Source organism: Muntiacus reevesi, chromosome 4, assembly GCF_963930625.1.
Source record: "Muntiacus reevesi chromosome 4, mMunRee1.1, whole genome shotgun sequence".
Taxonomy (NCBI): domain Eukaryota; kingdom Metazoa; phylum Chordata; class Mammalia; order Artiodactyla; family Cervidae; genus Muntiacus; species Muntiacus reevesi.
In genome coordinates, this window is record NC_089252.1 from 71,678,437 (window position 1) to 71,690,811 (window position 12,375).

At 45.8% G+C, this 12,375-nt stretch overlaps 1 protein-coding gene across 4 annotated transcripts in view; it reads right to left on the minus strand.

The window, feature by feature from the left end:
• The window catches only part of SCN5A (sodium voltage-gated channel alpha subunit 5), a 100,260-nt gene that overhangs the window by 18,449 nt on the left and 69,436 nt on the right, over positions 1–12,375 (minus strand). For all 4 annotated transcript variants that reach the window (XM_065933021.1, XM_065933019.1, XM_065933023.1 and 1 more), the window contains 3 exons: positions 10,480–10,600; positions 9,442–9,596; positions 755–928 (listed from right to left, as the gene is read on the minus strand). In XM_065933021.1, the coding sequence (XP_065789093.1) occupies positions 755–928; positions 9,442–9,596; positions 10,480–10,600 (450 nt within the window). The remainder of the gene's footprint in view (positions 1–754; positions 929–9,441; positions 9,597–10,479; positions 10,601–12,375) is intronic.

A 12,375-nucleotide genomic window follows, 5' to 3' on the forward strand; every position in this document is an offset into this window, starting at 1 on the left:
GCATTCCATCTGCCCACCGGGTGCCCAGAGGACATGCCAGCCTCCTACCCCAGGCCCTTCTGGACACATCAGAGGCTGGCATGGCCTGCCAGCTACCAGATGACCCAGGGCAGCTGGCCAGAACCCCCCACTCAGCCCATGTTCACGGCTTTCCTCCTTCTCACAGGTGACTCCACCCGACTCATCCTCCCCGTCGTGGTACCTTCTACCTGAGCCAGGACGATCTCCCACCTGCCGAGCACCCCTTCGCCAACCCATGCCCTCTGGCCTTCGGTTCACCCCATCTCCTATACAGACGGCCCCCTCTCGTGTGCAGACATGTGGGCTCGTAACTGGCCCTGTGTGCAGCGGTCCTGACGGACACTGCACAAGGTGCCGTGGTGAGGGCTAACACAGGCTCGTCAGCGCCCTGCTTCTGGCTGTCCTGAGCGGGTGAGAACTCACTCCTGCCCCGGCTCACAGCCCTGCCAGGACTGTACGCACTGACCCCCATGGGGAGTCCAGGTTCTCCCAGGAGCAGGGCCTAGATTCCCCTGTGTCCCCGGCCGGGGGTTCTGATTGCCTCCCCTCCGTGACCGCAGACTCGGCTCTCCTGCCCCTCCGCCTGCCTTGCAGCGCAGCCAAGAGCCTCCACTTCAGCCTGCCGAACTCCCGCCACCCTGTCCTTCCGTCCTTCCGTCCCTCAGCCTCAGCTCCTTCTCGCACTGGCTAAGGGCGCCCCCTCTCCTCTCTTCCCTTCAGGGGTCACACTTACGTCCACGATGAGGAAGTCAAGCCAGCACCAGGCGTTGGTGAAGTACTTCTTGAAGCCGTAGGCCACCCACTTGAGCAGCATCTCCAGCACGAAGACATAGGTGAACATCTTGTCGGCGTACTCCAGCAGGACCTTGATGGTCTTCCGCTCCTCCAGGTAGATATCCTCAAAGGCCTGCAGACCAGGGTGGACAAGGCAGACAGGGTGTCCTGACCCAGCTGCTCCCGGCCCGCACGAGCCTTCACCCCTGACAGCATCCCTCCCCCAGGAGGGCAGGGCGGAGGAGGCGGCATAGTGGAGGGGCTTCCTCGGCATGCTCTTTGAGCCCCATGTGCACCATTGCTGGGTCAGGAAATGATGTTATGTGGTGTGTGGACAAGGAAGAATGTGTAGTGAGAATGCTTCCACCTTCACTTTGAAGAGCAAGTCTCAGTTCAGAGCTAGTGCATCCATCGTTAAGATCTCTCTAAAACAGCTCACAGCCTGTTGTTGGAAACAGCATACATCTATCTCCCCCCACCCCCCTCCACTGTGTTTTCTACTCTCTTTACTTTTGGCACTTGCCTACTTTTCATAGGAAACAATATTGGTTTCCAATGACAACAATCATTCAAAGTTGCCCTTTACAATAAATTTATTTAAACAAACAAAAAACCAGTGAGTGTCTATCTAATGCAAAATTTCACAGAAGTGATAGTGAAGGCAGTCTATAGATATGAAGATTAGGAAACACAGGACTAGACGAAGTCAAACCTTCTGCACTCCTCAGAATCTGGGAGTCAGTATGTCTAACAAGCTAGCTGTTGGTCTTTCCCCACCTCCTCACTCCTGCCTCAACCCAAATCCCTGGGCCGAGAGAGACTTGGATGGCCTCCGCTGCCCTCCTCCAACTCCAAGCTTCCAATATGTATCTGCCCCTCCCCCAGGATGTGCTCTGGGGCTCCCAGTCTAGGCAACTGACCGCGTCACTGCGGGCCCTGGGGAGTGCCTCCACCTTTTGCTCTGGGCCTCCCCGTGTGACTGCAGGGCCTCTGAGAGCTACAGTGGTCCAGGGGCCCAGGGCTGTCAGCAGCGCCTGAGGATGCCCTGCCCAGGGAACATGCGGTTAACCTGGTCTGTGGAGAGGGGACAAAAGGCTGGGATCAGGTCCCCAGATGGAGTTTGGGGATTCTTCAAGATAAAAAGTAGGCTTTTTTTTTTTCTGATTATAAAAATATGTCTTTTATAAAAAAATGAAATAATACAGAAATTATAAAAAAGAGAATAAACAACAATAACAACCCCCTTTCAAACAACCCAATCGAAAAATGGTCAGAAGACATAAATAGACATTTCTCCAAAGAAGACATACCGCAGGCTAACAAATACATGAAAAGATGCTCAACATCACTCATTATTCAGTTCAGTTCAGTTCAGTTCAGTTGCTCAGTTGTGTCTGACTCTTTGCAACCCCATGGATCGCAGCACGCCAGGCCTCCCTGTCCATCACCAACTCCAGGAGTCTACTCAAACTCATGTCCATGAAGTCGGTGATGCCATCCAGCCACCTCACGCTCTGTCATCCCCTTCTCTTCCTGCCCCCAATCCCTCCCAGCATCAGGGTCCTTTCCAATGAGTCAACTGTTTGCATGAGGTGACCAAAGTATTGGAGTTTCAGCTTTAGCATCAGTCCTTCCAATGAACACCCAGGACTGATCTCCTTTAGGATGGACTGGTTAGAATGCAAATTAAAACTACAATGAGGTACCACCTCACACCAATCAGAATGGCCATCATTAAAAAGTGTACCAATAACAAATGCTGGAGAGAGTATGGAGAAAAGGAAACCCTCCTACACCCTTGGTGGGACCATAAGTTGGTGCAGCCGCTGTGGAGAACAATGCAGAGGTTCCTCAGAAAACTAAAAATAGATCTGTCATAGGATCCAGCAATCCCACTCCTGGGCAAATAGCCAGACAAAACGCTAATTCAAAAAGATAAATGTACCCTCTACGTGTGTAGTAGCACTATTTACAACAGCCCAGACACAGAAACAACCTAAATGTCCAACAGAGGAGCGGATAAAGAAGATGTGGTGCATGTTTACAGTGGGATATTACTCAGAAAAAGGAATGAAACTGGGTCATCTGTAGTGATGTGGATGGACCCTGAGTCTGTCACACAGAATGAAGTAAATCAGAAAAACAAATGTCATATATTAACAATATGTATGGAATCTAGAAAAAATGGTGCAGGGCAGTACTATTTGCAAGGCAGTAACAGAGATGCAGATGTAGAGAATGGACATGTGGACAGGTGGAGGTGGGGATAAGGGAACAGTGGAATGAACTGGGAGACATATATAAATATATAGCGTTGACATATATACACTACCATGTGTAAAACAGATAGCCAAAACAATCTTAAGAAAGAAAAACAGCTGGTGCAATCAAGCTCCCTGACTTCAGGCTATATTACAAAGCTACAGTAATCAAAACAGTATGGTACTAACACAAAAATAGGAATATAGATCAATAGAACAAGATAGCCCAGAAATAAACTCACACACCTGTGGTCAATTAATCTATGACAAAAGAGGCAATACTATACAATGGAGAAAAGACAGTCTCTTCTGTAAGTGATGCTGGGAAAACCAGACAGCTACATGTCAAAGAATGAAATTTAGAACATTCTCTAACACCATGCACAAAAATAAACTAAAAATGTATTAAAGACCTAAATGTAAGATCAGATACATTAAAACTCTTAGAGGAAAACAGGCTGAACTCTCTTTGACATAAATCGTGGCAATATATTTTTGGATCCACATTTTAGAGTAATGAAAATAAAACAAAAAAATAAACAAATGGGACCTAGTTATTCACAAAAGGATTTGCACAGCAGAGGAAACCATAAACAAAGCAAAAAGGCAACCCATAGGATGGGAGAAAATATTTGCAAACAAAGTGACCAACAAGGGATTCATCTCCAAAATATACAAAGAGCTCATGCAGCTCAATATCCAATAAAAAGTCAAACATCCCAAAGGAAAATGGGCAGAAGACTGAAACAGACACTTCCAAAAAAAGCACACAGATGGCCAAAATGCACATGAAAGGCTGTTCCATATCACTAATTATTAGAGTAAAGCAAACAGAAACCACAGTGAGGGATCACCTCACACTGGTCAGAAGGGCCATTACCAAAAAGTCTACAAACAATAAATGCTGGAGAGGGTGTGGAGGAAAGGGAACCCTCCTACACTGCTGGTGGGAATATAAATTGGTACAACAACTATGTATTCAGTACTGAGGTTACTTAAAAAGTAAAAGCAGAACTACCACATAATCCAGCAATTCCACTCTTGGGCATATAGCTGAAGAAAACTATAATTTGCAAAGATGTAAGCACCCCCAACGTTCACTGCAGCACAATTTACAACAGCCAAGACATGGAAACAACCTAAATGTTAAGTGACAGAGGAATATGTATATACAATGAAATATTACTCAGTCATAAAAAAGGATAAAATTCCACTTGCATTATGGATGGACCATGGAGATTATCACAGTAGGTTAAGGCAGAGAAAGACAAATATATGATATCACTTAAATGTGGAATCTAAAAACAAAATGGCACAAATCAATTATTTACAAAACAGATTCAGACACAAAAAACGAACTTAAGTTGCCAAAGGGAAAGGCGGGGGGAGGGATAAATTAGGAGCGTGGGATTGACATGTACACACTATTCCATAAAAACAGATAACAGCAAGAGCCAGCTGTAGAGCAGAGGGGACTCTACTTAATACTCTGTAATAAGCTACATGAGAAGAGAATCTGAAAAAGATACAGGTATATGTACATTTAGAGCTGAGTCACTTTGCTGTACATTTGAAACTAACACAACACTGTAAATGAACTATATTCCAATATAAAATAAAAATTTAAAAACGAGTGCAAAAAGTTAAAAACAAAAATAATGAGGTACACATGCGAAAGAAAGTAAAAGAAAAAAGAAAGCCCTTGCCTATTCCAAAGGCTAGGGGAAAAAAAAGACCTTTCTTTTCTTTCTATTTCTTTCCTTCTTATTTCATTGTTTTATATCAGAAATTTAAATATCTAATATATTTTGGTAAGGAGTAAATATCTATTTTAGTATTTTTTTACAGAGTGACTTGTCAAGTGTCCTAACACTTTATTAAAGAACCCAGTCTAAATCCACAGGGTAGAAGTGAACACTAGAATCTGCTACACTTCTACATGTGCTTACAACTTCTGTGTGGTTCTACTGCTCTCCTGGTCTATTTCTGAATTAGTATCACACAAATTTTCCTGGTCACTTTTCATAATTTTTAAGATACATTTAAACAATGTTTTGTCAAATTCCCTTTAAAACATTAGAAATTTATTACTGCATTGAGTTCATCAACTGTTTTAGGAACTAATACAGTCTTCCTGCTCAAGGCTGGAGTATATTTGTAGTATGTTTATCTGCTTGTCTTCCCTTACACTCCAAAGCAAAGTTTAATAGTTTTCTTTATGTATCTATTATACATTGCATGTTATATTTATTCTCAGTTATTTTATGGTTACAATGCCTGGCATCTAAAGACTATTGGAGAAATGCTACTTGTGACTAAATGGTTCTATTACAACAGCAACGATTATTTGTACATTGTTTTATAACTAGCCATATAATGTTTTTAATGAGTTTTAAATTTTTCTCTAAGCAATCATTATCTACAATAATGATATACTTGTATTATTTTAAACTCATTCTATACTTGCTTATATTAACTTCAATTCTTCTATTTTCCTATTTTTATGCTGTATGTTTAGTTTTCCTGATTAACTGCACTGGCTAGTACTTCAAAGTTATTATTAAATAATGAAAAACAGCTAAAAGGTAGTTAAATCATCTTTTTCTTATTCTCGACTTTAATAAAATGTTTCTAGTGCTTTACTACTAATGACGATGTAGGAGTTAACTTGAAATTTTTTCATTAAGTAAAGGAAATCTATTTTATTTCTATTCTTACCAAAGTTTTAAAAATCAAACATTCACTGAGATAATTATATGGCTTTTCATTTTTGTCTGATTCATATAAATAGATTTCCTAACAGGGCGTCCTTCTGACTTTTTAGGATATACCTCACTGTGACTCATTTAATCTTTTAAATATTTTACTGAATCCTATTTGCATGCATTTTAATATTTTTGCATCACTACTCACAAGTATAGAGTATGAAACCTAGTGTGTTGTTTTACTTTTGGTATACTTAAGGTTTTAAAAATCAGCACTGTTAGCTTTCATAAAAATAATTGATAGATTTGCCATCTTTTTTCATACTCCAGAAGATTTTTAAATAGAATTTAAATTCTTTTCTTCCTTGAAAATATGAAAGAGTCCACTCTAGGAGATGTAAGAGATTAGATTAGTTAGTGGTTTATTGATCACTTTAATTTTTCAAGGAATCAGCTTTGGAATTATATCAATTTTACTATTTATTTTCTAATTCATTAATTTGTGATTTTACTTTATTAATTATATCCTTTGCTTTATTTACAATTATTTTGTTGTTATATTTCTAATTTCTTGAGTTAATAAATTTATTCTTTCTATTTAACAAAGAAAATGTTTACGTCTATGAATTTTAGTCATTACAGCTTTGGCTACATCCCACATAAAGTATTAGCAATACTGTTTCTTTCCAGTTTCTTCCCCTGCCCCAAGTCAAAGTTTTTTCTCTACCTCTATTTTTCCTTTCTTATTTTTCTAGATATCAGGAGGACAAAACTGGCTGAATCCTAATCTTTGATTTATGATACACTGCCATATTTGGTTCATGAATAATTTCTTTACTTATTTACTTCTTATTAATAATATAATGAATACCCATGAACCCTCCATGAAACTATTTTGTTTAATCCAAAGTTTAAGAATACATTTTATGTTTCTACAGGTTTATTGTTAATCTTTCTATTTTTGCTACATCTAGAAGTTTCCTTATGTGTAATATAGTACCTACCTCACAGGGCTATTATGCGAACTAAATGTATTAATGTGTGTAAAATGTTACAGTAACAGAGCCTAGCACATAGTCAGTACTATTTAAGTGTTAGCTATTATTATTATTCAGTTCAGCTCAGTTCAGTCACTCAGTTGTGTCCAACTCTTTGTGACCCCATGGACTGCAGCATGCCGGGGCTCCCTGTCCATATTAGGTTAGATCAAATTTATTAACTGTATCTTTTAAGATATCTCATTGTCTTGCTCTTTCTATTAATACTTGATTGGCCAAGTACTAAACAAATGAGGTAAAATCTCACTGTATTCTTGTACTGTTGCTACTTTTTTTCTGATTTTACTTTATAAAGTGCCCAAATAAATATATTCATAATAGTTGTGTTTTTATTATAGGTTGGACCTTCTTTTTTTAGCTCAAGATTTTTACCTTGAGTTCAACCTTGTTTAACATAAGCAAAAGCACTCTGATTTTTGTTGTCACTGTTTACACTTTCCTGCTATATCTTATTATTTCACTTTTAATATTTCTGAGTCACAGAGTTTCAGGGTTGTCCTTTGAGAACACACAGCTGTAGTTTTATTTTCTTCTGATCCACTTAAATCCTTTCCTTTTGAAATGATGAATTTTATCCAATTACATTTATTAGTAAAACACATGTCTGATCCTGCCTTTGCCATATTATTTTGTTTCCTAATTTAATGCTTCCTGGTTCCTTCTTTTCTCCCTATCTTTTGCTATAAAATCTGTGTTCTCAAAAAAAATTTTTTTCCCTTCAGCAATTTCAAAGTGATACATAGTCTGCTTTCTGTTAAACAAGCTTATAACTTTAAATAACACCTCTCTGACTTATTTTTCTCAATATATCATTGATGTGGGTTTCTGTTTTTTTTTTTTTAAACAGTGCTTGGCTGTCTACCCTGATGAGATTCACCATTTGCTTGCCAAAACACCTCCTCACTTATGCCAGGCTGAGCTTTTCCTCCACAGCCCAGACTAAATGGCTCTGGCTGCCCTTGTTTGTGGCTGTTTAAAAACAAAACTCGTTAACATATTGTCAGATCCTCCTCTGAAGCCTACAGAGATTTGGCTCTAGCCGATGGTAAAACAGCATGTAGCCTGCAAGCGGCGGCTCCAGGCCCACTCTGGAACAGGGGCAGGATAGCACAGAGCGGGCGGGAGGCCCAGAGGTTTAGAAGTGACAGCTGCAGTGACTCCCCATGGCCTGGCCCCATAGGAGGCAGCATGTGGACTGTGGATTGTGTTAGTCGCTGGGTTGGGTCCGACCCTTTGCGACCCCACGGACTGTAGCCTGCCAGGCTTCTCTGTCCATGGAATTCTCCAGGCATGAATACTGGAGTGGATTGCCATTCCCTTCTCCAGAGGAACTTCCCAGCCCAGGGATCAAACGTGGGTCTCCTACCTCGCAGGCAGAGTCTTTACAATTTGAGCTACAGGGAAGTCTCAGAGGCAGCATGAGCTGGAGGCAGACAGCCTGGGACCAGAGTAGCCCTCTCATTCTCCTTGTCTTAAGTCCAAAGCATTCCTTGTTAGTCGCTCATTCACGGGGCCCTCATCTCCCCAACAATATTGGGTTCTTGCTCCTTCTGGGCTAGTGAGGTTTATGTTTCTTCTGCCTTCGTGATTACCCCTCTCCCTGTTCACAAGTACCCTTCACAGCCCTCTCCAGGGCTGTTTCATCTCCTTCTAGAAGGGCTCTGAGCCATGAGTAGAGTGCTTGGGAACCAGCTGGGGCATCTCCAGAGGGCCTCGCTGCTCCTCCTGGCCTCACCAAACCTCTCTGTTTCCCACAGTCCAGCTCCATCTGCTTCCTTTAAGGAGTCTTCCTGATTTTTCTAGTTCCCCCTGACCTTCCATCACTCTGAGTCATCTACTCCATTCTTGTTCTCCTCTCTCTGGAGCTGATCTCATCTGACTATCTCAAACCTGCTGAATCTGGTTTCCCCAACTAGACTAGGAGTCCCTGAGGCCAGAGCCAGGATCTCTTCCTTCTATTGCTCCTCCACGCATCACAGGACCAGTAGATACAAGGAGAGCTTAGTAAAGATCTATTGAACAAATGGAAAGTGAAGACAAAGGACTTGGAATCTGACTCCCTGGGCTCAAATGCCACATCTGCTGCTTGTGAGTGGTGGGGCTTTGTGCAAGTTACTTAATGTTTCTACAAAGGGTTGTTATGGGGATTAAACGTGATAATGTGTGAACTACATAGCTTGGCCTCTAGCCCTAGAAGACACGGAATGAGTGAAGCTACCAGTGTACTATCAGCCTGCATTGTTAACTGCATTGAACCAGTCTGATGGAGTGTCTGATGCTGGGTGCAGGTGGGTATGTCACCGGGGCTTAGGTGTAGGTAGCTGGTGACCCGAGACCTACGCCAGCTGTGCACTGGATCTGGGAAAATCACTTCCCTTTGTGGAACAGGAGGCCTGGACAGATGACCTCTGCCATGATCCCTTTCTGCTCTGACCTCCGTATGTGCTGTGGGTGTTGACAGTTTGTGAGTTGGTCCTCATCTGGGGCCCTGTGGGGGGGTTCCTTTTCAGCAGAGGGCTCTGCCCCAGTTTGTAACCTGGCTTTCCAGCTGGAGATCGCCTTTCTCTGCCTACCCCTTCTCCTTCATGCCTCTCTGCCCACCCTGTATCCCCAGGAGGGTACCAGCGCGCCACTGCTGAGCAGGATCATGAAGATGATGAACGTCTCGAACCAGCTGTGCTCCACGATGCGGTAGCAGGTCTTGCGCAGCCTCCACCAGACCTTCCCGGGCGCCTGTGTGGTGTCCACAGTACAGCAGGGACAGCGTCGGACACAGCCTGCAGGGGAGGGAGAGGGCTCAGACCCAGCCCGGCACCCGCCAATGCCCACATCTGATAGCAAGAAGCTAGACACTCGAAGGAATGACTGAAAGAGGTTAGCGTGATGGATAATGGGCTGGGCCATGGGGTGGGCGGGGCCATGGTGCAGAGTGATGACTGCGGGAACCGCCCTCAGGAGGCTACACGCAGCAGGTATTCCGTGGAGAGGGTGGAATGACTAGGCTACCAGTAAGTAGATGAAGGGCCTGGCAGGTCTGGGCCGGGGCAACGCTGGGGTTGGGTTGGGCTCCAGTTTGTCCCGCGCTCACCCAGGCAGCTCACCCCCTGGGGGAATGCTCCAGAATCCCCTGGGGTGCTCGGTCCCTGGACTTTCTCCATGTTTGCAGTTTCTGAGCCTTGGGAAGGGCAGACGCCTCACTGACAGTCCCAAAGGGTGTGCCACATGGAGGGCAAACCCTCATTTTATCCCCAGCTGCCCTCCGAATATACCATGGATTCATAAAAGCTCCAGATGCTGTCACCAACATGGCCACATGTCACACCCACCTTGACTGTTTACAGAGGGCCTACTACCTGCCAAAGCGCTGTGCCACAGCCCGCGGGGATGGGGGAATTAGACCAGCCCCTGCCGCTGTGGGGGCCCCCAGTCATACTACCACTCCACAAATGCAGCCGACCCACAGTGGTCCAGCCAAACACACCTGAAGGCATACCTGCCGTAACTCACGTCACGGGCACGAGGGAGGCCCCCAGGGTCTTGAGGAATGGGGAAAGGACAACAGGCACGCGGGTCAGAGCGGGATGTGACACGGGAGCTGTGGGTCCTCCTGCCCCTCTGCGCAGGGCTGAGGCTGGGCTGCAGTGCCAGCCGGGGCCGTACCTTCAGTGAAACAGTCCTCCGGATCTTTGACGTCCTCTCCGAGGTCAGGGATCTGCTCCAGGAGGTCAGCAGTGTTGGTCATATCTGCTGTGCTCCCCTCAGAGTAACTGTCTTCGGGCAGCTGCAGGCAGGATCGTGAGATGGGGTGGGTGAGCGCATGAGTGTGGGTTCTGTAGCAGCCTCCAGCCTGGGGCTCCCAGAGTGGGGGTGCCTAGGCTATCCCCCACAGTGCACCTGGGGAATCTGAGCCCAGGGGCGTGGGAGCCTACCCCGAAGGTCACCGAGACTGGACCTTAGGGCCCCTGGGTCTGTGACTCTGGGCTGCTGGTGTCTAGGGCAGGGGTGCAGGGGTGGGACAAGGGTTCTGGGAAAACCCCAGGAATGGGGAAGGCATCCAGGTGGAAGTAAAACAGGCATGAGGTGCAACAGGGACACACAGTGGGATGTGGACACACAGTGGCAGCTCAGCACACGCGGAGGAAACAGGCAGGCCACACCCAGAACAGTCAGGGCCAGGCTCAGAGGCACACACAGGCACGGGCAGACATGCAGCGAACAGGTCAGTGACCTCAGCCCACACTGCTCACTCAGTTCATATGGGCGCGGGTGTGAGGCACACAGCCTAGCGCAAAAGGGTGCTGGAACCGTCCCTGCCTGGTCACGCAGGTTCTGCTGCCCTGACCCCGCATAATCTGATTACAACAGGTATGTGCAGGTGCCCTTATGAGCATCTCTGGGTGTCATGTGTGGGCACCAGTGTATAGGTGTGCTGTAGGTCTGCCCAGTTTCCCTCTTTGGGCCAGGGCACCTGTCTCCAGCTGCCGCGAATACTGTTTCTCTGACCCGATCTCCAGAAAAGTGTCTTTAGCCAGGGACCTGCCATCCTTGGAAATAGTTTGGGGGTTACAACCCAAGTTCAGGGTGGCTAACACCCAGTGACTGACTGATAAGGGAGAGACCCAGCTGAGGCTGGAATCCAGCCAGTATAACGTCTGGACCCGCTGTTTTTGCCTTATCCTGGTTTTCTCACTTCCTTATGGGTCTCTCCTGAGGGCACCCTCTCAATGAATCATTTGCACAGGAAGCCAGGCTCTGCCTCTGCCTCTGGGAATCCACCGTAATGACAAGTATGGCAGGGAAGAGGGTTCTGGGGAGGAGGGCGGCCTTCATTTGCTTCCGATCACATCTGCCACACCAAGTTCAGCCCACCTCACGCTGCTCAGGCTCCGCTCCACTTTGGGGAGAGCTGGTTTGAGCCTTGACTCTCAAAGCTGCCTTCTTTTCTCTTCCTTCCACAACTCAATCCACTGCTGTCTCAGAGTCCTCTTTAACCTTGAGGCTGGCCGTAAGGAGTGAGTGGATCCCAGTGAAAATGTAGAGTGCTCCTGGGTGCAGGGCGGTTTCTGTGGCTTTGAGGGTCACGTCCTCACTCCAGGATTGTTGTGCGGTGCTGAACTGAGAAAGGCACAGTCAAGGGTCTCTGTGTGCCTTTTCTTTTCAGACAATAAAGGCTTTCCCATGGGACAACAAGTTCTCAGGATTCCCCGGGCAAGTGAGATGAGGGGTCCTTCTCCTAGGAAAGTCCCAGCCCACCTGGCTGTCTCCTCATTTCCAATGTGACTTGATCTGAAAAGGTGATGAAGGTACCAGACTTGCTCAAAGGTCAGCATTCCAGTACGGGAGCCCCTTCTGTCCGTGACCTTCTGTCCCTCCCGTGTCTTCCTGCTCCCCCCTCCTTGGTGTGTGGGACCGTCCAGGAGGACAAGTGTGACCTGCACAGTCAGGGCGATGATTCCACCAGGCCCTTGTACCCTCAAACTGGCCGTGAAAACAAAGCTTCCCATGGGCCCATCCCATGAAAGGAACAAGACAAAGGAGAAATGTCGCCTTGGAGCA